This window comes from Phoenix dactylifera, chromosome 8, assembly GCF_009389715.1.
Source record: "Phoenix dactylifera cultivar Barhee BC4 chromosome 8, palm_55x_up_171113_PBpolish2nd_filt_p, whole genome shotgun sequence".
In the NCBI taxonomy this organism is placed as follows: Eukaryota; Viridiplantae; Streptophyta; class Magnoliopsida; order Arecales; family Arecaceae; genus Phoenix; species Phoenix dactylifera.
In genome coordinates this window covers 212,554-238,396 of record NC_052399.1, presented here as the reverse complement: position 1 = coordinate 238,396, position 25,843 = coordinate 212,554, and the positions used below count along the sequence as shown (strand labels likewise).

General features: G+C 40.8%; 2 protein-coding genes across 2 annotated transcripts; both read right to left on the bottom strand.

Moving 5' to 3' along the window:
• Nucleotides 1-2,622: 2,622 nt before the first annotated feature.
• Nucleotides 2,623-6,446, bottom strand: LOC103719670 (trichohyalin-like). The gene is made up of 3 exons (XM_008809018.4): nt 4,843-6,446; nt 3,305-4,464; nt 2,623-3,202 (listed from the first exon to the last, which is right to left on the bottom strand). Exons 1-3 carry the CDS (start codon nt 6,020-6,022, stop codon nt 2,867-2,869), a joined length of 2,676 nt encoding a protein of 891 aa, XP_008807240.2. The 5' UTR covers nt 6,023-6,446; the 3' UTR covers nt 2,623-2,866.
• An 8,023-nt stretch (nt 6,447-14,469) lies between these two features.
• LOC103719669 (cellulose synthase-like protein G3) lies at nt 14,470-22,939 on the bottom strand. The gene is made up of 6 exons (XM_008809017.4): nt 22,294-22,939; nt 18,493-18,642; nt 18,021-18,146; nt 17,489-17,932; nt 16,344-16,691; nt 14,470-15,167 (listed from the first exon to the last, which is right to left on the bottom strand). Exons 1-6 carry the CDS (start codon nt 22,873-22,875, stop codon nt 14,613-14,615), a joined length of 2,205 nt encoding a protein of 734 aa, XP_008807239.2. The 5' UTR covers nt 22,876-22,939; the 3' UTR covers nt 14,470-14,612.
• Between the last annotated feature and the right edge of the window lie 2,904 nt (nt 22,940-25,843).

The window sequence follows — 25,843 nt, the reverse complement described above, 5'->3', positions numbered from 1 at the left end:
AGACTGAAGAGTGAATACTGATTCACTGAATCACTGATGATTAGTAAAATTTCTTAATTTTTTATAATTGTACATTTTTATTGTATTCTGGAGGTCAGACCAAGGTCCAAACCTCCCTTCATGTACCATTTTGATTTAAATTAATAAACTGGTAGGGGTCTATGCCAAACCCCCCACCATTAAGGTAGCTTTATATTCATAAATCCTTAGTTTTCAATATTTATTAATTTATTAAAAAAATTTATGAAGCATTAATTTTTATCGGGCCGGGCCGGGCCCAGGCCCTGATGGCCCGTGCCGGGCTGGCCCGCGGGCCGTGCCGGGCTTGGCCCGCGGGCCTAGAGCGGGCCGTGCCGGCCCAGGCCCGAAGCGGGCCGTGCCTGGGTCGGCCCGCGGGCCAGTAACCTGTGACCCGGCACGGCCCCTTTAAATGGGCCGTGCCCGGCACGGCCCGGCACTGTAGCTATCGGGCCGTGCCAGGCACGGCCCTCTTCGTGCCGGGCCGTGGGCGGCCCGGCCCAGTGCCCAACTCTATCCCACGGCCCGGCCCAGTGCCCAACTCTATTTACAGATCATCCCTGTCCGCTAGCTTCCTTGCACAACTTGCATTTTGCGACAAGTCCTTAGATTTGCTAATGGATGAAGCAAATCATTGATAAAATAAAACAACTACGGCCATGAAAGTAATATGAGATCCAGTTCAGATAGCATGTATGGGATTTTCTTCTACACCTGCATGCAAGGGTAGCGTCTCGCATTGCAGTTTTTCACTACAATAATGTTGAATTTAAAAAGCTAATTCCTTAATTCGATTAACATTTTCTCTTTCATAACTGGCGCACCAAATGGGTGCCTTACACCACTACAACAGTGTATCGCACCAATCCCATCTTGCTACTGTGAAGTAGGGCTGCAAGTGGGCCGGACCATGCTCCTATCCAAACTTAGGCTGAATCTTTTCGGGCTTTGGGCCGGACTTTGGCCCGAAAAAATTTGGATAATCTTGGCTCGAGCCCTGCCCGAATCTGATTGGGTCGGCCAAATTACCTATTTGGGCCAAAAATAGGTCTGGCCTGAATTCGATTGAAGTTTAATATTCTACAATATTGCTTCACAAGAAATGAGCTAGCTAAAAATCAGGCTCTCTCATATAATACGAGTAAATGATACATGATACATTATTCTCAACTAAACTCTTTCTAATTTGTCCTTTACTTTCTTATTATGTTCTCTAAATAACAACATACAAAAATAAATTAATTCGGATCTAAATTTCGAATTTGTTTCAGGCCATATACTCATGCTCGGCCGAACCCGAGCTTGAGCCAAGCTAGTGATATACCTAAACCCAACCTGAAAAATAAAAAAAATTAAATATTTAAACTCAAATTCACGAAGCTCAGCTCGATTTGAAGAATTTAAGATGGTCCGAGCCTATTTTCAGCCCTTCCGTGGATAGATTCCATTAGAAGGAGGCAGTCAGAGCTAAGTCCGATTTTTTTTTTTGTCATCAAGTGACATTATGACATTTGAGAACGTACAGTGTACGCAGGACCCATCTCTCCGGGTGATCCAACAACGGAAATTTGTCGCCACCATCACATCATAAATTGATGTCACCAACTAACGTGGCAACTCTCCACTGATTGGTCTTCGCCTTGTTGTGTTACAGTGTCGTAAGGACCACATGCACGAATGGTGAGAAATAGAGTGAAACTCTAAATCATTTGTATCATCAAGTAAAAACAGATGGAAAAACTGAGAAAGCTAGTTGTATAAATCACTTGTAGAACTAAACTTCATTAATTAAAGGAAGCAAAAAAAAAAGAGAAGCTTGATGCATCCTTGGGGGTTTGCCAACACGTCTTAGGAGAACACATTGAAAACTGACTCAAGCCACCAAGATGGTAGTACAGATAGAACGGAACTTTATTTCCATCGAAGTGATCCGGATTCGAAATGCGCGGGCGTCGATTAAATTTGAAAACTGGATGTCCCACGCCTAAACGCCTTTGGTAGGAGCATTACTAGTTCGCTGGTACCGAGGTGGCGCTGGGATGACGTACTCACACGCGGATGTTGATCTCAGTGAGAGGAGCCTAAGAGTCGGAAAGGGTACGCGGAAATTTGCAATCTGCATCGAATATTTTCTGGTGAAAGAAGGGCTGCTACGCGGGTAAGGTTCTCCCTCTCCCATCAAAAAAAAAAAAAAAAAAAAAATAACTCAAGATTGTATAAAAAAAAAAAAAAAAGGTGACTCAAGATTCCTGGGTATCTTGGGAGCTTCGTGAGATAGGCAATGCGAGCAGAAGCCTAGGCATCAAAGTGAATGGCGTCCTTTCAAGGAAAACAACAAAAGAAAACAAAAGAAACACAAATAAAGTGAACGGAGGTTTAGAAAACTGTCACTTCTAATGTTGCTATCAGGTGTGCAATTTAAGCTGCTATCAGGTGTTCGATAACTCTCATGTGTAGACGCAGGCTAAGTCCAATCATCTGAGAAGAATATTTGCAACTCAAACCTTGGAATCAAGTACAACTTAGCCATCTAGAGAAATGCCCCGGATGCCAGTAAATACAGGAGCCTCTATAACTAATGATGGGTTCCGTTGAATTCCCTGATTTCCATGGAGACAGGTTTGGATACAATCTAGCTTTCCTGCCGTTAGTATATTATGGGGCATTTCATTCACAGGAGTAACTTTCTTTACAAACACAAGCAGCGAAAGGAAAACGAAGCCTTCTAAATCTGTTCCAAAACAGAAAAGAAAAGAAGAACACTTCTGATTTATCTATTATTTCCTGTGGTTGGCAATGTGAAGATGGCCTTGTTTAAAAGGAAAACAATTGAATCTTACTTCATTTTTCACCTGTGAAGGATGCCATCAGAAGCTAGCGTCCCCTCAAGATCTCCAATAATTCGAGCTATTCGAACCCCCAGGCCTTTCTGTATTTCCTGAAAGAGAGTTCTAACAATATCTGCAAACAGCCTCATATTGAAGCCTACGGACTCTCCGAGTTCGCAACCATTGGCAATGCAAGAAGTCATCCTGGATTGCAGCTCCATCAACTTCTGTCCTGCTGCCACCATATACCTCTGCAGCTGAAAGGCTTCTTCCAGGAAGTGCTCTAGTGCTTCAGTTTGCTCCTCTGTGCTGCCAATTGGTGAATTCCTGCTGCTTCCAGATCGATAATTCTCGTGCTAACATCATAAGAAAGAAGAGAAGAAAAGGTGAGTTTGCATCCTAAATTGTTGCCTAAACTCAAGAAATAAATAGACATTTAACCTGAAATGCATTCTTACCATCCTCTGGCAGAGGTTGTCGGTCCTCTCTTCGAGTGATTGATACCTTTTCACCTGTTTATTTAGCAAAGCCATCATTATCACGAACCCCTTGTCTTGCTGCTGCCTGTTCTCGTCAGCTGCATTGTTCGAAGCATCATCCTTGATTGTCGGCTGCTCCGTCACCTGAGTTGCAGTCAACTTTTCGAGCACAACTAGTTGCTGCTTCAGCCTTTTGATCTTGTAAGAAATTCCGAGTGCATGAATGTCCATTCTCCAAGATGAATCCTTCTTCGCAGTCGATGGTCCAGGTGATGAAGAATACTTATCATCAATGTCAGCATCTTCTTGAAAGTTAATTGTCAAGTGAACATTACCAGGGTCCATGCTAACCTCTCTCTCTTCTTCTATCTCTTCTTTGGGAGACGGGGAGGTCGGGATGATACTCTCAGCTTTGTCCCTTGATATAATCTCTGATCTTTTAGGTTCTTCTAAAGGTGTTTCATTAACACAGGTAATGGCGATGCCCTCAAAATTATCCATTGATCGTGCTGTGTAAGTTGGACTAATTGCTGCGGTATTAGTAGCTGTGCTCCATCTGTGCATAAGTTCTCTATTTTTATGTGATTCCAGCTGCATCAGTTTTGTTTCTTCGCTGGCATTCCAAGTATCCATCCCTCGAACCAAGCTCCCTGCCTTCTGGGTGTCTCTAACTAAGCTGGTCTTGGACTCCTGATCTTTCTCCCTTTGTCTCATCTTTGTGAGCTTCACTTCTGACCAAGGATTGCAAGCCCCGGATCTGGGAGAATTCGTTCTGATGGAGTCAGAACTGGGAAAATAATTTGAGTTGTTCTTTTGGCAGTGTTGGACAAGGTATCTGCTTTTCTCTTTCAACAACATCAGCTCCTTTTCCTTGTCCAACAACAGCGCTTCCAATCTTAAGTTTTCCTCTTTGAACTGGGATAGATTCCCATCGAGACCTTCTATGTGAGACTGAAGCCGCTTTGACTCGAGCTCCATGCTTAGCAGCTGCCATCGAAAAGCTTCAAGTTTCTCATCTTTGGCTCTCAATTGCTCTGTGAATGCCTCCATCTCTGCGTAATGCCTCTGCTCAAGCACAGCTGCATACTTCTCGGTCTCCAAGCGAACCCAATCTTGCAGTCGTTCGAAGTCATAGCTAACTGTTTCATAGCAAGAAAAGATGAGCAGCTCAGGAAAAGGAAAACGTTAAATTAGTAAGCGAGAACTTTCATCCGTTCAGAGTTCTTCGCATGAATTGTTCTAGGTATCTAATTGCACACCCAACGAAAACTTTCTAAAAACATTTGTGGCACAAAAATGGATTAAAACTTTATAACTCCAGAAAATTAAATATACTGCTATTAATTCCTCAGAGATGCAAATTGTTCAGAGATACTTAAAAAGAGAATGCATTCCTCCACTAGACAGGAAATTATCTTATGGAAATTTCTGGTTGCAGCAATTTTTCAATTTTGATTCACAATGCATCTATAAAGAGCTTCAAAGCACTAAGCATTTGTAAGAAATCAAAACCATACCAGGCTCATCGTTCCCATCGCTCGAATACGGATCGAAACATTCGACCGTTGTAATGATGTTTTCTCCCTTTGCTGCAGAAGATTCGTGCTCTTGCCTGCTCTCAGCTTCCAAGTACTCTAAAAGAAGAGTCTTGGAAGTGCATCCACTGCTCTCAAGCTGCAATTCTGCCCTTCGGTTCTGCGAAGGACCTACCTCCAGAGAGTGTGCTGACCTCCAGCCCTTCTTGTGCCGCGACTCCCACATGTTCTTCCATCTCTCCATCTCCATCTCAGCTCGTCTCGTCTTCGCCTTCGATATCTTCACCTCCTTCAGCAGCATCTGTTTCTCTGCAGTGTCGAGCTTGGATTTCCTCAGCATCGCTGAGAGGATCTTATCCTTCTGCTCCGAATCTTTCCGAAGCTTCACGGTCTCTCCGGAGAGCTTCTGGACCATCGCAAGCGCTTCCTCCTTCCGCTCGAAGACTTCCTCAAGCTCCTGCTTCGCCGCCTCAGCTTGTCGGAGGGCGCGACCCATCTCAGCTTCCAATTGGCGCTGGCTGGAGACGAGCTCCACAAACGCCGTCTTATGCTTCCGAAGCTCAGCTGAGTGCTGCCGCGCCTCCTCCTCCGTCCTCTCTTTCAATTCCTCCTTTGCTTCCTCAGCCAACTGCAGCATCTCCTCCAGCTCTCTCCTCTTCCTTGCTTCTTCCTCGAAGGCTTCGTCCTTGATTCGTATCGCGCGCTCCTCCTCCTCGACTCTCCTCCTCAGATCCAACATGGCCTCTTCATTCCTTGCCTTCAAGATTCGCATCTCGGCGACAAGTGCTTGGATCTGATGCCTCAGGCTCTTCCTTTCCGCGATCCAGCTCTGTTCGCGAGCAGCGAAGATGCTCACGACCTTCTCATTGGCCCTGGCATCTTCAATTCTCCTCTGTTTTAGCTCATCAACCTCCAATTCGGCCTTCCTCAGCTCCTCCTCCAATGCCTCTGCCCTTCTTTGAACTCTCTCTACAAGCAACCCCAAGAGCTGCGCACTCCCTTGAAGCATCAATTCGCCTACGCGACGCCGATGATGAGCATCGAGCCTTCCCATCCTCGACATAAGTTGAAGAGCAACGAAAGCGCACGAAACACCAAAACACATCGGATAGGCGCCATCATTCATCCGCTGCAGCGAAGCGGATTGCTCCTCCTCGCCCATCTTTCTTCTCAAGCACAGGATGGACCCCAAAGGGAAAACACCAACTCAGCTCAACTGGAAAAAGAGGCAGCAGCAGCCCAACAGTATCCACCACAGAATCTTAGGCACCAGCAGCCCAACAGTATCCACCACAGAATCTTATCTTTCTTCTCTCTTGTCCTCAGAACAAGCAGCGGAACTTATGGGACTAATTGAATGAGAGGTGATCACGCTGCTGTCACCCAGAACAACCAAATGCCTTCAGGTAGGCAGAAACCCAACTCTCCCATTACGAACGAGCGAGCGAGCGAGCGAGAGAGAGAGAGAGAGGAACGAGAATGGTGGATGGAAGGGCATTACCCAGAAATCATGGCAGTGGCACGTGCCAATGGCATGGATTGGCACGTGCGAAGGGGTGAGAAATCGGCTGGCCTTAGAGATTCTACTTGTCAGAAAAGCAGCAGAAAATTATGGACAGACGACCTGGTTTTCAGTAAAAAGACCAACCGAATGCCCACTTTCTCACGATCCCTTTTTTCTTTTCCTCCTCTTCTGTCGTCCCCGCTTGGAGACTAAAAGGAGCTCCTTTCACCTACGATAAAGGATACAAGCTAGTACCTGAGTTGAATCCTTTAAAAAAAATAAGAAGGCGTTAAATCTTTATTAGTAGAGTGAGTTTGAAGAAGCGAAAAAAAAGAGCACCATTAGGTCTGTCGATTCTGAGCCCGGCGTGCGCTCCAGTGCTGTGGTCCTGTGATGATCGACAGGTCTTTCTAACTTTATGGTTTTTAAGTCTGAAGAAAAGGACATATTTTGGTTCTGTTATCCTGGTGATCTGAAAAGTTTTTAATTATATTGTGAACTTTTCAGGGCCATAGATTACGTTTCTTTTCAGAAAAATTATACTTAGGGTGCCCGGATAGTTTAATGAATTTTTAGTTTGTTGAAGGGAGAAGGAAAAACCTTTATAAAGGATTATTTTCTTTATCCAGAATCTCTTGATGCTCTTCTATTTCTATTTTATGGAGAGTTGCCTTAAAAAAATTTACTATAAGGTAAAAGGTGTATAAATGCATTTAAAATCAGGAACTGACCTAGTACAAATGATTTGATTTGCGCATTATATAACTAGAGTTATTCTTCTGATATTGAAGTGCCATAGGTAGGGGCGGAGCCGGAGATTTTATTTGGAAGAATCAAGCGGATGTTCCTCACCTGCTGAGCCAACTTTTTTTATCTGATTTTCTTAATTATACTCATCAACGTTTAGTGTAAGATACCGGTGTACCAAAAAAAAAAGTGTTATAGAATTTGTCTAAGCCTATTTTAGTGGCGAAACAGCTTGCATTAACTTATAAACTCAGCCGCTCAAACCTTTTAATTCCGATCCTCTCAAGAAAATAAATTATACACTCAGACAAAGTCATCCAGCAACGTGCCAGAATAATTAATTTTCAGTGCATTGCAGTCGAAGCAATCAAGCATGTGAGAGGAAAAGCGAGTTTGGAAGCCACAGAATGCAGGCGACTCGCTAAAATAAAACAATTATTACAGAGTCCTTAAGGCTAATTACCATCATGTTCTGTATGAAAATTGTCATTTTTGTTATTGTTTAAGCTTCCCTAGCTTGTTCAAAAAGAAAAAAAGTACTACATCGTCCTCTAACTGATCTCTTCGTGCCCTTCAAAGATTAGTTTAAGTCATTCAGATTCATCTCTCATCTTTTTTGGATGAAACCCCACTTCTCCTTATCATCACAACAGTAAAGCCGTCCCAGAAAAGGAGGCTTTCGCTTTGGAGACCTGTAAAGTGGGGAGTTGCCTAAGAAAAGCACAGCATCCAGGGCAGCATCCAATAGAATTAGAATTGAATATCCCATACTATCCCAACTCTTGAAGTATGGGAACAGACCAAGCTGTAGTTCCAATAAAAAAAGACTGAGGCCACATGGAAAGCTTCTCTCTTCCCAACTATTTGACACATCCTCCTATTAAATGATTACCCAACTACGACCATGAAGCTTAGTGATCACTCTTGCTAGGACAACGCCAAACGATGTGATTTGGATATTAAATTAGTTCATCATTGCTTCGGTCTCGTAATTTTAAGTGGTGGTCGATCTTGTTAGGAGAATGGGCAATCAACTTTTTCTTCTCGCTTCTGTCCTGAGGAAATTGTCTACACCTAACACAGCCAAAGAGATTGTTCCAAAAAAACAAAGACCAAGTAGGTTGCCCATCATTAGCTTCATGGTGCCTAATAGCATCCGGATCACTTCTTTTTTTTCCAAGGAATGGCAGCATTCTAGGTCGAGCTTGGTACCACCTTTGGGGACACCACCTAGACCCCGAGGGCCCTCGAATCCTTGACAGCCAACTCTCACCATCTTCCTGTCTTCTTCCTGGGATCGCTTCTACTTCGTCAGTAGAGGAACTGCTTCCAGGTTTGGGAGCACAAGTCATACGTGTGGAAAGAATATGTTCAAAACTCTCGGACAAGGACGTTATTTGAGACAGGTTTCTGGGCTTAAAAGAACATCACGACTTGCAGTCTCCACCCTTAACAGGATACGGCTGTGCACTTGTGGCTGAAAATAAATAAAATACGAAGTCTACACGAAACATGAAAGCCTCCTCTAATTGTGCAAAGTCTACTCTTATTGTAATATCTCTCATCTCAAGCTGCAGACTTGGCCATAGGTAACAAGAAGCAAGTTTCTCGCATATATCACTTAGGAAATCAATGTACACAGCTTAGGGTTTGGATTGTATCTTTTACATAAAAAAATAATTCATCTTCTCTCACGACATCAATCATTAGACTGCACAACAATCACTTCGAGATCTATGCATATGAATGAAAGAAAGATGTTGGAGTATTTTGGAAATCAATCGTTTTTTTTTTCACAAAAGATACAACCCCAGGCTACGATGATGACTCGGGTTGTATCTTCTTTACGACTTGGATAATTTTTTCTTTACTTACAGAAGAAGAAAAAAAAGTGTGTCAAGTGTAAGACATGTTGGTGCAAAGATTGGCAATTTACCCACCCATATTTTCGGTAAGAACTAGTCCTTTAAAAGAATATATTAAATTGCTGTCCGCTCGTTACGCTAGGTTATATATGCTCTTGAATTCCACGGGCTATTGCTTTAATGAGTCGTCGTGACTGATACCGACAATCAGAGTTTGCGGGTCCCATCATAAATATAAACTCTGCTCTCCCCCTTCAGGATGGAAAGAGTGGGGTCCGAGAAGAGGATACTAGTTAAAAGCTGGGAATATGGGATGGATTTGCGTTCTGATACTCCACCGGTTAAAAGATTGGCATCCATGTTACTCCCGCTATCATAATATGGTTTTCCCAAGCAGGGTTAAAAAAAAAAACAAGAAACAAAACAATAGGTAACTAATGGCTCCTAGCCAGCCCATTTACCTATTCGATGCAACACCAACTGCTCATTCCTGGACAATGAATTCGGTTTGAGATCAAAATGAATTAGTTAGCCGATCAAATGATCGAACATGCTTTCGACCTATCATTAGCTCAAGGACACTAAGGTTCTCTTCTTCAGTCCTCTTAGGACATGGCTTAATCAGTCCAAAGAAGGGGTTTGACACTTGCCAATCCTATAAAAAATATTACGATGTAATTGCCCGAACATGCGGCTATATGTTATGTTTGGTCTTTATTTGTGGTTTAACCAGGTCCTCTTTCTTTGCTTTTTAGAAGGTTTGAAGCTCCATTTAATATCTTGTTAGAGCCCTATGGAAGCATGAGGACAGTTGGTACTTGCCCATGTGGTTGGTCACTTGGTTGGTTGCCAGAAGAAAGCTACCCCTTTTGCACAGAACCAAGCCCACATAAAAATGAATAAGATCTGGTGAAATCATATCAGAGTTTCTGAGGAAAAGAAAGAAATCAGGGCCCATGCCCCCATGAATGATGATGTTTCTATCTTTCTAGTTTGTGTAAGGGAAAACACCAAGAGAATCGCCTTCTCAATTAAGCAAGCACCTATCAGCCCCATGGGGCTCAGACTAGATGACAGCGACCACTTCTACCAAAGCAGTGATAGTTTCAGGTGCGCAAAAATAAAAGACTATTTGCTGATCTGGGTTGGGTCTTCATAAGAATGCAAGCAGTCTTCATTGATGTCTGATGTTTATGAAGACATTTGCATCCCTAAATCCAGATTCTAACTCCATGACAACAGCTTAAGGTCTTTAAATTATGATTTGGCAACTGCAAACTTTTAAAAAGAAAATGAAGAAGAGGATTTGGGAGAGAAAGGAGGGGATTTGAGGCAATGGGATCGAATATGATTTGCTGCGAAGGCGATGGAACATTCTGCTCCAGCTAAAACCATAAGAGAGCAATATGAGGTAAAGGACTTACCTTTATGCTAGAGCTAATCACGGGCCTTTTGGGCCGCCCAGCCCGCCCAGTCCGGCCCGAAATTTTTCGGGTTGGGCATTAAAAAAAGGCCAATGGGTCGGGCCTGGGCAAGAAAAGCGGACCGACCAAAAAAATCGGGCCGGGCCTGGTCAGGCCATTCCGGCCCATTTCTAGATTCCAAACAAAGAAAAAATCGGGTCTGTCGGATCAGGCCTATCGGGTCGGGCCGGGCTAGACGGGCCTAGAACCAGATTTATAAAGTCGGATTGGGCCTGGACAAAAATTTAAGTCCGACATTCGAGCCAGGCCGGGCCTGGGCATAGCCATCGGACCTAATTTCTGCTGTAGAGCCCGGCCCGAGCCCGACCCGGCTCGGGTTTTGATCAGCTCTACTTTATGCCATGTGCTTCAATAAGCCAGCCATAATTTTCCATCGAGCCACCTTAAGGTTAGGCATCAGCCGCAACCCAGCCACCTTAAGCTTTTGAGATAAGTGGTGATTTCAACAGAGTATTAGAGCAGAGGTTTTGAGTTCGAACCCTATCTCCACACTCTTTAACCCCATTATTAAAAAAAAATTACATGTTGGGATCACCCATTAAAAGAAAAGTCCGGCCCACATGTGAGGGGGAGTGTAAGAAAATATAAAATATATAAATAAATCTACCTCATTCTATAAGCTTAAGCTTTTGAAATAAGTAGTGATTTCAATACTAGGTAACCTGGATAATCCCTAACAACGAATAATGATGGTTGGAAAAAAGTAGCAATTTAAGGGGCAGCAAAAATGTTACAAGAAGGATCATCGTGCAGCAAATAACACTTCTTATAATACATCTTCTACTATCACACTCATGAAATTTCAAACATCAATGCTACCCTCTATATTAATAATATGGCTAAGACACTGCCCTTCGGTAGGATTCCTCATATATTGTTCCTGGTCGCAGATAAAAGCCTCGATACAATATTTGGAGGAAAAAAAAAAGGAAAAACCAAATTAAAGAAAACAAAAGTTTTTTTAAATTTAAAACAAAAACACCTTCTCATGTTACTTCTAACAGTAGCAAAGAATAAGTGATAATTATGTTTGACTGATGCATGGTGAACAATTTTACAGCACAACCACATTAAGAATTTTCTAATTTCAAGATTTGTTCAAATTCGTGGCTACCCAACTTGACCGCAATCTCATTAATACTCGCATATGCGATCTCATTAATACTTAGCATAGCAGCAGGAGAAAAACAACCATACAAATGATATTGATATGAAGTACCAGGATTCAAGCCAATAACACCAATCTACAAATATAGCACCGCTTCCTCAACATGACAAAGATGAAGTAAGAGATAAGGGGTGCATCAACATATACAACCAGATTGAAATGATGGTTCAGAATCCCCACTGGAGAAAACCAGTACCATAGTAAAAGCTAAATTGTTTGTCCCAGCCTAAGAAATCTGCACATATATCACTACAGCCCAAGGATGTGCACAAAAAATTTGCTGCATTAGCTCATAACTTGATTTGAATAAATGCATAAAGTAGTCAAAGCAATAAACAAGGAGCATGGCTTACATTTGTACAACCTAGTGATCCTCTCTTTTCCCCATTGTTTAAGACAGGACTCTAGGACAGCCATGGATTCTGGTTTGGTGAAATAAGTAGAGAGGAGGTATCTGCCATCTAAATATGTGGTGCTCTCTCCTGCCTTGTTCTTTTTCTTAATTTATGGCCTATGCAAGTGGGATCGCTCCTCGGTTGAACACCTCCACTTACATGCCACACCATGCAACAAGCCACTGCAACATATACCATGGCGGAAACAAATTGACATGAGTGAGCAACTTATGAAAAATTGATTCATATTGCACTTCAAGAATGGTGAGGTAAAGGCAGAATAAATCATCACAAAAAACAAATTTAATAATGTGATGATGCCATCATAAAGATAGCAGGCTTTATAGGAACATGCATATACGAAACTACAAGATGATTTAGTTTCAAGAATAAAAGCTTCTAGTAATCTGATGGCGAGATTTGGTGGAATGGTTTCTTTCGGCTCAGGGAGCATAATGCCAAAAACATGATTGATTGAATTTTTAAGATTTATTCATAACCACATCAGCTGTCAAACGAAGGAAGTCAGGAAAACAACACAAGGCAAATACTGTGTGATCTTCAGGCTTCTGAAATGTGTGACTTCTATATTGACAAAGTCCAAACAGCATTCCTTTGGAAAGCATCCAATTCAGTAAGTGGATTTCACTGTCCAGTTAATTGGAGAAATGTGTACAAATCTAAATCTGAAGGTGGCCTTGGCATTAAGAACTTGGAAGATATGAATCTTATTGCGATCCCACGCACGCTGCAGAAAAATCAGAACGCAGCGAAAGGAGCATGCGCGAGATCCGGTTCATCGCATGAACGTATTTTAAAATCGTCGTTCGTAGATAGATTGGGATTAAATTTTTTTTACAAGATTAGGAAGATCAGTTCTTCACCTTTTGCGGGTAGATGATTACCGCAAATCTGATGATCGTGAATTTGTTGGAAGGTTCGCTTGAAGCTGCACACGCGTCCAGCCTCTACGGATATCCATACGAGATAGAGGACCAATCTAAGTCTTTGAATATTCCCGGAGTGCTAGCTTCCTTGCAGAAATTTCTTTTGATGGCTGAAATCTTCTCCTTTGAATCAACTCTTGATTGCATTAGAGAGGAAGAACAAAGAAGAAAAGGAAGAAGATCTTTGCAGCCTTTCTTCTATTGCTCTTGCGGTGGAAGAAGAAAGAGAGGAGGATAGGCCACGCCTCACTTTTTTTTTCTTTTTCTTTTGTTCTCACGGCTGAATTGTCACCACCAATTATCAGAACATTTTTGTCCCCTAGAAAAGTTCTTTAGAGATTTGCTTGAATTGTCACCACCAAGCAAACTTTCTTTTATCACAAAAATTCATCTATATATTTCGTTCATTATCTGTTATCTTGGTAGCAAGGATACATTAGCATCAAGGTGGAATCCTTGGCAACCTCATTGTGGAATCCTTGGCAATCTCTTCATCTTTTTTTCTTCCAATTTCCTCGGTAACCACTTGTGAAGAAGGATGTTTTGATATTCTGAAGGCAGGCTCAATCCCAGTGTTCACTAAATCCGTCCCAATTTGATCATGTTCAGAGTGATAGAATTGTGCAAGGGGGAGATTCAATTACTGTAATTACTGTAATCGTGCGAGGGGGCTTGCTGCATCTAAAAACAGTAGAAAACCAGCTATTTACTACTTACCTATTGAATTATGGATTGTGGAAGTGATCTTTTCTAAAAGGAGAACGTGGAAACAATCTGAAGTAGACTCGCAAACAAAAGTTTCCACGGAGCACAGCACGAAATTAGTTTGAGAACTATTTTTTTTGAGCAGCGAAACTAGTTTGAAAACTAACTTAGAACTCAAAAGTATGATAGTTAAGGTGGATTCAACAAAGATCGTTTCATTTCTGACATACCAATTGTCACACGCTCACAGCCGAAAAGTTTAAGCTATTGAGAGAAAAACCGACCTAGGCTAATAAACCAATGTGGCAACTCTTTTATTAGTCAATATGGGATTAGAATAATCTCCTCCATCACGATTAGATCTTACTCGAGAGAGAGAGAGGCCTGCCTATGACTCAGGTCCTACTGAACCCTATTAGGTCCTCCATGACTCTAGCAATCCTCAATGAGAGACATACATGACTAACAAAAATAGTGACGCATAATGCATCTGGCTTTGATACCACTAGTTATACACTCACAGCACAAAAATTTAAGCTGTTGAATGAAGAACCGGCCCAAGCTAATAAACTCGTGTGACACCTCTTTTATTAGTTATAATTGGGACTATGACACCATAAAATACTACCAAGCCAATAAACCTATGTGGCACCTCTTTTATTAGCCAATATGGGACAAGAATAATCTCCTCCGTCACGATTAGATCTTACTCGAGAGAGGGAGGCTTGCTCATGACCTAGGTCCTACTGAACCCTATTAAGTCCTCCACGACTCTAGCAACAACCGGCCCAAGCTAATAAACTTATGTGATACCTCTTTTATTAGAATTATTATGGGACTATGACACCATAAAATACTACTACAGGTATCTGAGCGAAAATATTGAACTAAATAGACTGGTTGCAATTACAATCATACTATGGTTACGCCAACCTCATCAAATTGTGAACATGAAATATCCAATCAAGTGAAGGAAACCTGCCACCAAAATGGAGATTAACGTAACATTTCCTGGCATCTTCCCTGCATCCTTCCTCAGAAACATGGCCTCATAGATAGGCAAGCAGTTGGCCACGACGAATCCGGATAAGAACAACTGCACGAACATTTCATCGAAAACCCCCTCGATCCTTGCAGCTCTTGCAATCCCCATGAGGAAGGAACTCAGGTTTACGATGGCCACCGTACCCAAACCCACGAAGAACGGCGATGCTACGCCACCAAAATCAAACATCCCCTTGTCATATCGCTCGCTCTGCTCCTCTTCCGTCACTTTGCTGGTTACGTTGAACCCTGGAGTGGATATTCCGACATGATTGAGAACAAACTGGGTAGTTCCAAAGGGGAAAGATGTGACGCCTCTCACCATCCACATCCTTTGATCATTCCACCACCTATGAATTGTTCCCTCAGCCCTGAGGAAGTCGACAAGGTCGGTAGAGTAGGCAGCCAAGAAGAGGTAGGCATACAGATAGAACCATGGGTCAGAAACCTGCAATGCAAAGTAAAACAAGTCAGAAAATGGTTCTCTTCGCCATTGAAGGGAGAGGGCCACGAGGATTCTATAAGAAAATATAAAATATATAAATAAATCTACTTCATCCTATTGGCTTAAGTTTTTTAAAAAAGTAGTCATTTCAATATGGTATTAGAGCAAAGATCCTGAGTTTGAACCCTATCTCCGCACTCTTTAACCCCATTATTAAAAAGAATTTTATAGGTTGGGCTTAGTTAAAGAGAAGTCCCCCTACATGTGAGAGAGAGTGTAAGAAAATATAAAATAGATAAATAAATCTAACCAAATAGATCGATCAGGAAAAGTAGAAAAGATCGACCCTCTAATCCATGGAGAACAGGTATCGATCGATGTATTAGTGGGAAGAGAGAGGAGTATTGCACTGAGGTGATTAGAGAAGGATGCAGAATGGCCATGGCCATCTAATATTGGCACTCTAGAGTGACTAAAATGAAAACAAAATATTTCAAGTATAATTAAGCCTAATGAACTGCATGCCGAGACTAATTCCTATTTGATAATGTTACTAGTTCATATTTTTACAAATATTCTAGTCGGATCAGGTCTATATGAATCCAAATGCAACTAGATTAAGTTGATGGATCATTGAGCCAACTAGAATTTGGATCATCGGGCCAAACCAGAGTTAATCAAGCCATAACAGATTAGATTAGGGCAATATCCGACCTCTTGACGGGTCTGGGTTACTACTACTATGCTAGAAGTACATGATGATAAGGTGTACTGGAATAGTGGCGTAGAGTTGGAATTCAACCAACAACACACTTGACTCTTACAAGCCTACAACTTGTACCATGATCAATTTCTGGCATATGAGGTGGAGGCACTCGAACTGCTTGGGAAGCTGGAGTTACATGTGAATGTCTGCTTCACATAAATCTTCTACTGAAAAACTCTATATGCAAAGGCTAAACTTGCAAGTGTCCATTTACATGTAACAAAAAGTGGCCCTATATACTCAATCTGTCAATCATTTGGAATAGATGTTTTGTTGGATTCTTTTTTATTCTTAGTAGCTGTGTAAATAGTTTTGCAATTTTCGAAACTTGACTGAAGATTTATTCTGAGAGATTTTTTTAAAAAAAGTTTTCTCTTTGCTTGTGTGCATTGGAGAGGAAAAGAGGAGCATACCTCGGGGAACAAGCGCTTTTGATTGATGAGAGCTAATGGTGGGAGAAAAGCATAGATTGTGGAGGGAATACACCATGATCCCCAATAAGCGTAATATCCATAGCACAAGCCCAAGGGCAAGGAAGCCTTCCTGATCCCAAAAGTGAGGGGATTGTGCTTTGAGATGGCCACCTCTAAGAGCCCAATGCACCACCTCTTGACTTGGCCGAGGGCATCGTTTAAGTTCTTTGGTGCATCGCCTGAGAACGCCGGCCTCTCAGGATCACAAAATACGGACACCCAACCTTCGCAGTGAAGGCGATAGCCTGTGTAAAAGTCTTCAACAAGCGACCCATATCGAAATCCAATCTGCACAAATATGTAATGCCAATTACCACAAGATTATATCACTTAAATATATAAACATAACATCTGGCTTAGCCGGTCGGAATTCATTCCCGTTTGTGTTTCTATACAATTTTGATCATTATTCATCCGTCATAATGGAGTAGATGGATGATAGTTGTCTCTGGGCTAGGGTTGTACCATTCGTGCGAAAGAATGATCAACCTTCTTTCGCAACGACTATTGGATCTCAAAGCAATCCAAACTTCATTGCTCATCTATTTGGACAAATCTCGAAGCGACTATTGTGCGATCCAAAGATGGATTCGTACGAAGGAAGATGAGTCCTTCTTTCACATGAAAGATACGACTCTTGCCCCTTGTTATTTACCCTACTATCTTAAAGTAAACTAATTGGGAATGAAGCAATGCCTGTTGCAACGTTAATTATCGACCATAGAGAAACAATGGAATCATGTGAACATCAAAAATTAGAAATAGTAGTTATAATGCTACAACTATAACAGGTTAACTACCAAATTAAGTTCTTATTTAGATTTTTGTTTTTTATGTGGATAATGTAACAGAAAGCCTCTATATATTCCGAATTTTAATTCTCAGTACGAATGTCAGAACAATACTGTATAATAATATGTTGGACAGAAGTAGGGTTTTGTTTTTTTTTTTTTATTTTTCTTTTCTCTTTCCTATTTTTGTACTCCTTTTATTTTAATAAAATTTAGGGTGGATTCTCCCTCCTTTTTCATTTAAAAAAAGAAGCAACATTAGAACAATGCTGCATAATATATTCTACGACTTACCGTTGAACCCCATTTCGTGCCAACCTCGTAGTCGCAACCAGCCGCTTCATGAGCCCGTTTCATCACCGAGTCCAAACGCAACGAACCACACGGCCTCGGCTCTTTCGATTCGTGCGAGTCCAACGGAGCCAGGGCCGAGGAGCGGATGCCGCCCAAGGCTCGCCTCGAAAAGAAGCAATTAGAGCCCACGTAGTTGGGCCCACCGAACCCATCCATCCCTCGCGCGTTAGTTCGAAACAGGCGCTTAATCTCGCCCCCGTAGATGTCGCCCTCGTTGAGCCCCTCGAAGTGCTGCGGAAACTGGACGTAGGCTAGCTTGGAAGCCATGGCTGGGTCCAACAAATAGCACAGAGCTCGGAAAGGAGACTTGGGGTCATTCGAGTACATGTCACAGTCCAAAGTGAGGACCACCGGGGCATTGGTCATGATGCTGGACACGCGGACCTTTTGATGGAACGAAAACAAGAGAATTAGTGGGAATTAAGGAAAGGGTGTTTATTTTTCAGAAAGTTTTTGGGGGAGGAATTTTTACCAAGGCATTGAGAGCACCAGCCTTGAAGTGGTGAGGAGAAGTGATATTTTTCTCTCTGGAAACGTAGATGAGGTTTGGTAATGCATCGCCCATGATATCCGCGTCTTTACTGCTTTCCAGCAAAACCTGGTCCACACCAACCATCTTATTAATATTGATCAATATACAATAAGAGACAGACTTCATGCCTTCCTTTATATTTACTCTATGAAGAGGACTTATTATGTAATTTATCATCCATTTATCTCGAAGTTAATTAAATGTCAAAGTTGAGTTTTTTTTTTTTTTATGAGAATATAGTTTGATGTTTGTTTTGGCAGTGAAATATATAGGGTTACGAGTTTCGACAAAATCATTTTGTGGTCGGTAGCAAGGGAACTACAAAAAATGTAGCAAGGAGTTATGAATGTGTAAGTAGTTCAAAAATTAGTAGTTAGTTGAGGACGAACAATTTGATGGAAGTGGTGAATACCTGAATTATTGAAGGGTGATCACGACGGGTAAATCCCTTCCATTTCTTGAAAATCTCTAGTTCTTCCGAAGCGGCAATTAAATCATTGCCAGCAACATGGCCTCTTTGTAGTGCATTCTCCACCTTCTCTTTCATGGCTTGATACATCATCTAAAGGAGTAAGAAACAAAAATTGTATAAGAGACATATTTAATCGAATGGTATGGTGTAATAATATGTAGTTATATAACATACAACAAAAAAAAGGTGATGCTAATATAAAAAAAATAAAATGGTTATTTCAATCAATGAAAGATTAATTGGTTTTTTCAAATCAAGTTAGTGTGATCACAACCTTTAAAAAAAAAGGATATTTACGTGAATAGCCTCCTAAACTTTCAAAAAATTACTATTTGGATGTATATCTATATAATCTTTTTTATTTTTGTACATCTACTGCTTAAGGATATTTTCTTAATTTCAATTTCTTAATGGCATTAGATAATATGGGTATATATATAGGGAAAAAAAAGAAAGCCATATATGTAAAATAACTGTTTTATGAGGATATATATGCAAGTATTAATTTTGTAAGAATATTCACATAAATTTGAACATTTAGAAGGGTATATACGTAAAAAATCTAAAAAAATTTATCTAGAACGTAAGTCAAAATTCATGCATAGCAAGGACAAATAGTAACAAATACAATCATCAAATTATCATATTTAGATTAAGTCGAATACTTTCATCCATCTTCATGGTGCCTCGTGAGATTAAGTGGTCAGACTCTCACATGTAAAAGGCGATATGCCTAACTTACTTTAGCTTCTAAATTTGCCAACTTAAGAGTACATACCTACATATATAAAGATATACATAAATATATACACGCATACTAGATTCGAGCTAGTTGACCCCTCCAATCTGCATCTTCTAAGAATCTGCTAAAATTTTAGCCTAAATTCTATCTTGCGGATCCATTAATTTGCAAGAAAAAGAAAAGATTCATGAAGATCCTTTTTTTCCCTCCCACGAGATTCGGGTTAGCTAGGGAGTGTTGGGTTAATATAGGCTAAGCTTAAATAAGATATTTAATCCACGAACCCAATATGAAATTCAGCCCAATCCTACTGAATTACCGAAACAGGTGGTAAAAGTATTCAAAAATTTCAACAAGGTCGGCGGACAAGGACCAATATAAAATGCATCCTCGTTACGTAGAATCACCGCAACGAGCCCATCAAGATACCAAGTTAGGATACTCAACATGAACCTTAGCGTCCATGCGCACACGTGTGCATCTGCTACCTTATATATAAATAAACAACCATGCTCTCTCTTTCTTCATACTTGCATTAAAATTTTATATTCTCTCCATTTTGACAGTCTCGTTTGTCCTTGCCCTTCTGTTTCTATCCTCCACTGGCTCGTGCTTTGAATCAAGCAAGGAAAAATCTAAGCCTATCCATATCATTGCATTCGGACAACGATGTGTTTCAAGATGATTCCTTGCAATTGTCTTTCAGGTTAACCATTATAAATGGGCATCTTGATAGCTATTATTGCCGTTTGGGACAAAATTGCTGCCCTGGAGATGGACGACCCAGTCTTCTCACCTTGCCATCAATCTTTTTTGTACACCACTGGCACGATAGCAAAGAATCGTTGATATGCTTGGAAATAATTGATAGGCTTGTGGACAAGACCTAAGAAATTAAGAGGGGCCACACTTGCAAATAAATTGGATTCCATGGTAGGGACCGAAGCATGGCTCAAGTATGAGACAACTATCTCAAGAGCGCGAGGAAGATCATAGGAATCAAGCAAGGAGATAAGGATTTGATAGACAAGGATTTGTCGAATAAAATTCAAAAGAGGCTCCTCATGAAAAAATAACAAATTATCTTGCCCATTCAATGGAACATCAGATAAGGTTGGAAAGGTTTTGTGCAATTCACAAGATTTGGCATTCATGGAGTGCTATAATTAAGCAGACTGAGAGTATAGTGATGTTGCATAGATTGCCTTCTCTTAGTTTGAACCTTAAGTCTAGGTTTGATTGCTGAGAAAACTGAAAAAGATATTTTTCTCTAGCAAAAAGGAAAAGAAAATGAAAATAAGCAAAGTTGAGAATTTTTCATTGGTCGATTGCAGTAAAAAAAATAAAGGAGCAAGACGTTGGTGATTTGTTTTTGTTGGAATAACTCTTATTCTAACTAAATTGTCTATGGACTTGACAGTCTCTTTAACCAAAAAAAAGGGTGGTTGGAGAGAATTTTTATCTCAATATTTCACTCAATTTGTTTTTTATAATTTTTTTTTCTTTTTTTTGGTACATCAGCTGCTCACACTAATTTCGCGTGAGCACAGCTAGCTAGCAGAGATAAGAGAAAGAAGACAGCTCAAAGGTGAAGATAATTTTCTTTTCAACTACTAAATTTTGAACAAAAATATTCAATATAATTGATCTTATATTTTACCTTCTAGACAACAAAATAGGGCCGGAAACTCCAACGACTTTAAAATAAGAACCTATTGCCAAGGGTTCTTCTTTGACTAAACTTGTCATGCCAAGTGTTGACTTAATTTAACTAGAGGACAATGCTAACAGAAAATTTAGAGAAAAACTTTGTTCCTAAACAGCCTTCCCAAATCAGAGCTGGTACTCCCAAAATAAAAAAATTCCAGGATAAAAAAAATATGCCTCCTGGAATACTTTTCTTCATTTGGAAAAATGTAGTTAAGATGTCACAACGAGGTTTGATTTACCCATTCATATTTTTTTACTTATCAGAGTTTTTAGTTATTTCAGAATTAATGTTTAATTATTTCCTCACAGCTATTCCTTTACTACGTATACCACGTAAAATAACTAATGTATAGCCAAAAAGCAACAAAATGGACACGCATTCCAAAGTTAAGATAGTAAATAACTTCAAGCTATGCTGCTATTGGCGGAGAGTCCACCGACGCTGGCCAAGCACTACGTGACACAGAAATCTATCCTCGTGCCCGAGCACCGGATCAAAGTTAAACCACAATATTGTAATAGCTGAGCCCTTGAGGCTAAGCATCAGCTTTGCGTGTGGATGTTTTATTACTCTCGCTATCCTGCACATATGCAATTCATGCATATTTATCTAGCCTTAAACCTATCAATTAAAGACAGACAGGGTCATATCTTTTGCGCGAAACAAGATTTTATTTTTTTTTGGCACATATCCGCCATTCAATTGCGCAACAGCCACTTTAAGATCTATGCAGATAGTTGAATGAAGACGTTCGAAGTGTTTTAAAATATATGCAGGATGTAATCCGACAAAAAAGAACAATCTTTTTTTTTTTTTGTATGTATGAAAGATACAATCCAAATCCATTGAATACCAATCTATAGTGTAAATATGGCGGTGGTTAAGAAAAGGCCCCATGTCCACGTCTTAAAATTCGTGTGATTCGTAGCATTTTATATCTCAATAATATGATAAACTAGTGGTCCATGTTGTCGATAAAATATTTGATTTTGTAGACTCTTTCTTGGAAGGATCTCCTTATCTTGTTATCCTTCATGATCTCAATGAAATCTTGGATTCATTTCCAGGGTTCTATTTTTTGTTCTTCAAAAAGACGAAAAAAAAAGCTAGTAACCTTTTTATTGAGATATGAAACTTTGATCTTTTTTTTCTTCCATTTATTTCATATCTGTTTATTTAGTTTTTTATTTGAGTAAAGGAGAAGACCCGACTGGTATTTTATTTAAATCGCCAGCAGTGTAGAAACTATATAAATATATAATGCACCCTAAAGGAGAGAGTTGTTTACCTTCATCTTGTCATAGTTCTCACACATATTGGAGCTGAAGTAGGCCTCAGGAGACCTCTCCTGAACCCCGTTCTCCCTGCAGAAGGGTAACCAGTACCTGGCGAACATGGCCGCCTCCATGAACGCGAAAAGAGTCACCTCCGAGCCCCCATCATCGGAGACATAGACCGACAGCCTATCGGTCGGATAGTCGAAGGCCATCACCGAGAGCGCGGTGCTCACGACGCTCATGGGCGGCTCCTTGTGTGGGTCCGCGGTGCATATAAACACATCCAGCGCCGGCAAGTCCTCCCGGCGCCCCACCGTGTCCATGAGGCGTTCCGGGAATTCCCGGCGGCGGACCGAGCGCCACCGAAACGGCTGGACTAGACCCCACATGAAGGCAAGGACAAGATCGGCGAGGAAGAGGAGGAGGGAGAGGAAGGAGGGGGAGGCGAGGAAGGAGGTGCAGTGGCGGTAGAGGAGGGCAAGGATGCCAAGGGAGTAGAGGAGAGAGTGGACACGGTTGAAGCGAGCCAAGGGGTCTACTTTGAGAGTGTGGAGGGCGGAGGGCTTGGGCTTGGTGGCGGAGAGGGTCGTCATCCCGGCTTAGCACAACGACAAGGTCGATCAGCCTGCCAAGGGTAAGGGAGGTGGCAAGACTCCAGTAGTTTTTATAGACCCTGTCCTGGGAGATGAAGAGAGAGTTTAAAGCAACAGACGTTACAATTTGAGAACAATAATTGTTATTTAAAACCTTATTATTACTTACCAAAAATATTATTTCATACGTAAAATAATATCCAATAAATGGATCCCAAGTCAAAACGGTACTTTGTCACTTTACACTAGTTGCATCTAAAAAAATATTTTAATATTATTTTATGATGATAACTAACACGATACCAAGAAAAAATGTACCAAAAGACAATCTGATACAGGACGAGCATTTACTCTTTAGTGCCGATTGCGGTCAACAAGCATTTAGTGTTCATCTATATAAAATGTTATTATTTATGTTTGAATATAGATGGCAGCCTTGCAAGTTCCAATAGATGAGGGATGCAGTTAGAATATATAGCATGGCTAATTTATTATTTACCAGTAATGATGGTTTTAATAGTCTACACTTTGTTATAAAACAAACTAGATTCAGATTAAACTGGACATATAATGTTTGTTGTTTCTGCTGCGGTTGACTGAAAGCTTGACCCGGCGGAGGCTGGGCACATGTGAACACCGAATGAGAAGAGATTGGCACGAGCTTGCACGAGTGAAGATCGGTTAACAATCGGCCAATCTAGCTAAGATACGTGTGTGTCTGCTGGGTCCCACCAAGAGGCATGCCATGATATCGGGAGTGTTTTTTTTTTTTTTTTTTTTTTGGTAGAAACGGCATTTCATATAACTCTAACTTGAGTACATCCAGCCAAATCAAAGGAAAGCAAAGAGTAAAGGGTGGGAGGAATATCTCCTGCAGATGTCCATATGACCTCCCCTGAATGCCGGGCAACAAAAGAGGCAACCCAGTCTGCCACACTGTTCGCCTCCCAAAAAATATGTACGGCCTGGAGGTCACTCAGCTCCTGAGCCACTCGCCTAACCTCACGGATGAGGGGATGACCATCACCAAATCTGTCCACTCCTCGTATCCAATCGATCACCACAGAGGAATCTTCCTCAAGACATATATGCTCAGCACGAAGTACCCGCCTCGCATATGCTATGCCCTCCCAGGCTGCCCGCAGCTCTGCCCCAACTGCGGTGAATCCCGGCGTACGGCATCCGCCAGCAGCAATCAGCCTACCCCGATAGTCTCTGATAACAAAGCCAGCTCCTCCTGACACCCCGTTCCACCGACATACTACCATCAAAATTCACTTTTAGATAACCAAGGGGTGGGGGTACCCAAGAAACTAGAGCAAGTTTCGGCCGCCTTTCCATTCCACGCTGAAGAGAACCAGTCCCCGTGGCGGTTGCCGTTTGATGCAATGAATGAGAGCCGCCGTGGACATCGTCAATTAGAGCAGGAGCAGCTTTTCTTTCTTTCTTTTTTTTTTTTTTTTTTTTTTTTCTTTCATAGGGCTTGTTTGGTTCGCGGGAAAAGAAGTGAAGGAAAGTATGGTCAACGAGAAAGTAATGAGATACCTCTTGTTTGGTTGGAGTTTTCAAAGGAAAGAGACGAAAAAGTTGTATTCCCATGGAAATATGATTCCCACATTTTATCGAAAAGTCTTTCCATGAGAAACATGGAAAAGTTACTTTCCCATGAGGTGGAAATCACTCTATTTTTACTTTTTCCTAAAAAGACCCTTCAGCATTAAAGAAGCATTAAAAAGGCATTGAAGACTTAATTTTTATTAAGGGCATAATAGAAATTATACATAACTTTCCCAGGAAAGTGGATGGCCAATCAAACATAAGCACTTTAGAAATTCGTCACTTTTCCATGGTCCAATAAAACATGCCAAAAGTACTTTCCTAGGCACTCTCTTTCTGGAAATTTGTTTTTCAGGAATCATATTCCTAGGAGGAAAAATGCTTCCCGTGAACCAAACGAGCCCTTAGGGAATAGGGATAGATAGGTTTCCGTTTCTCCTCCTCACCCCTCCTTCCTTCGCCAAAACATAGGACTAATTTAGTTCATAAAAAAGATCTCACTAAAATTATTTTTGAAAACTAATACCTAAATATATTATATCTAAACAAATAATTTGGTATATTTAATTAATCATAAAAAATAATATATTATAAAGTAGTTTATATATGGTTGGGCTTTTTGAAAAAGATATGTATAGAAAAAAAAATTATCATATTTTATCTGAAAGCTTACAAATATTTTTCATAAAAAATTATCCTAATTTCTAAGGATGAAAATATGACTTTTTCATATAACTTATTAAGGGTATAATAGAAATTGCACATAACTGTTTTCAGAAAAGTGGATGGTCAACCAAATATAAGCACTTTCTGTCACTTGTTTTCATGGTCAAACCAAATATGCCAAAAGTACTTTTTCAGGCATCCTCTTTTCAGGAATCTGTTTTTCAGGAATCGTATTCCTATGAGGAAAGATGTTTTCCACAAACCAAACGAGCTCTTTGTGAACTAGGTCTTGAATTACTTTTCACAAATCGTGGTGTTGTAGTGCAAGATCCGCAGATAGGACCGGATCGTTGGGACTGCCCGTAAGGTTGGGTTGTTTGTTTGAGCTCACTTTTCTGCATCTTCTGGTCAATGTGTCGGCTGCAACTCCATCTCGTACGCCGTCAGCTACTCTCAGTATTTGGTACTCTCGACTAGGGCATGCCTCTGTGTCTCGTATTCACTCATTAATTTCTAATGGTCATTTAGGTTTTGTGAGTCCTGAGTCATTTGATTGTGTCTTGTCAGCTTGGAAAACAATATAGTTTATCTTTTGCTAATAGTGACTCAATTTCTTCAGCACCTTTTAATCTAGTACATTCTGATGTTTGGGGGCCTACCCCTACTCCTACTATGGAGGCATCACATTATTTTGTGATTTTTGTTGATGACTATTCTTGATACGCATGGCTTTATCTTATGCGCA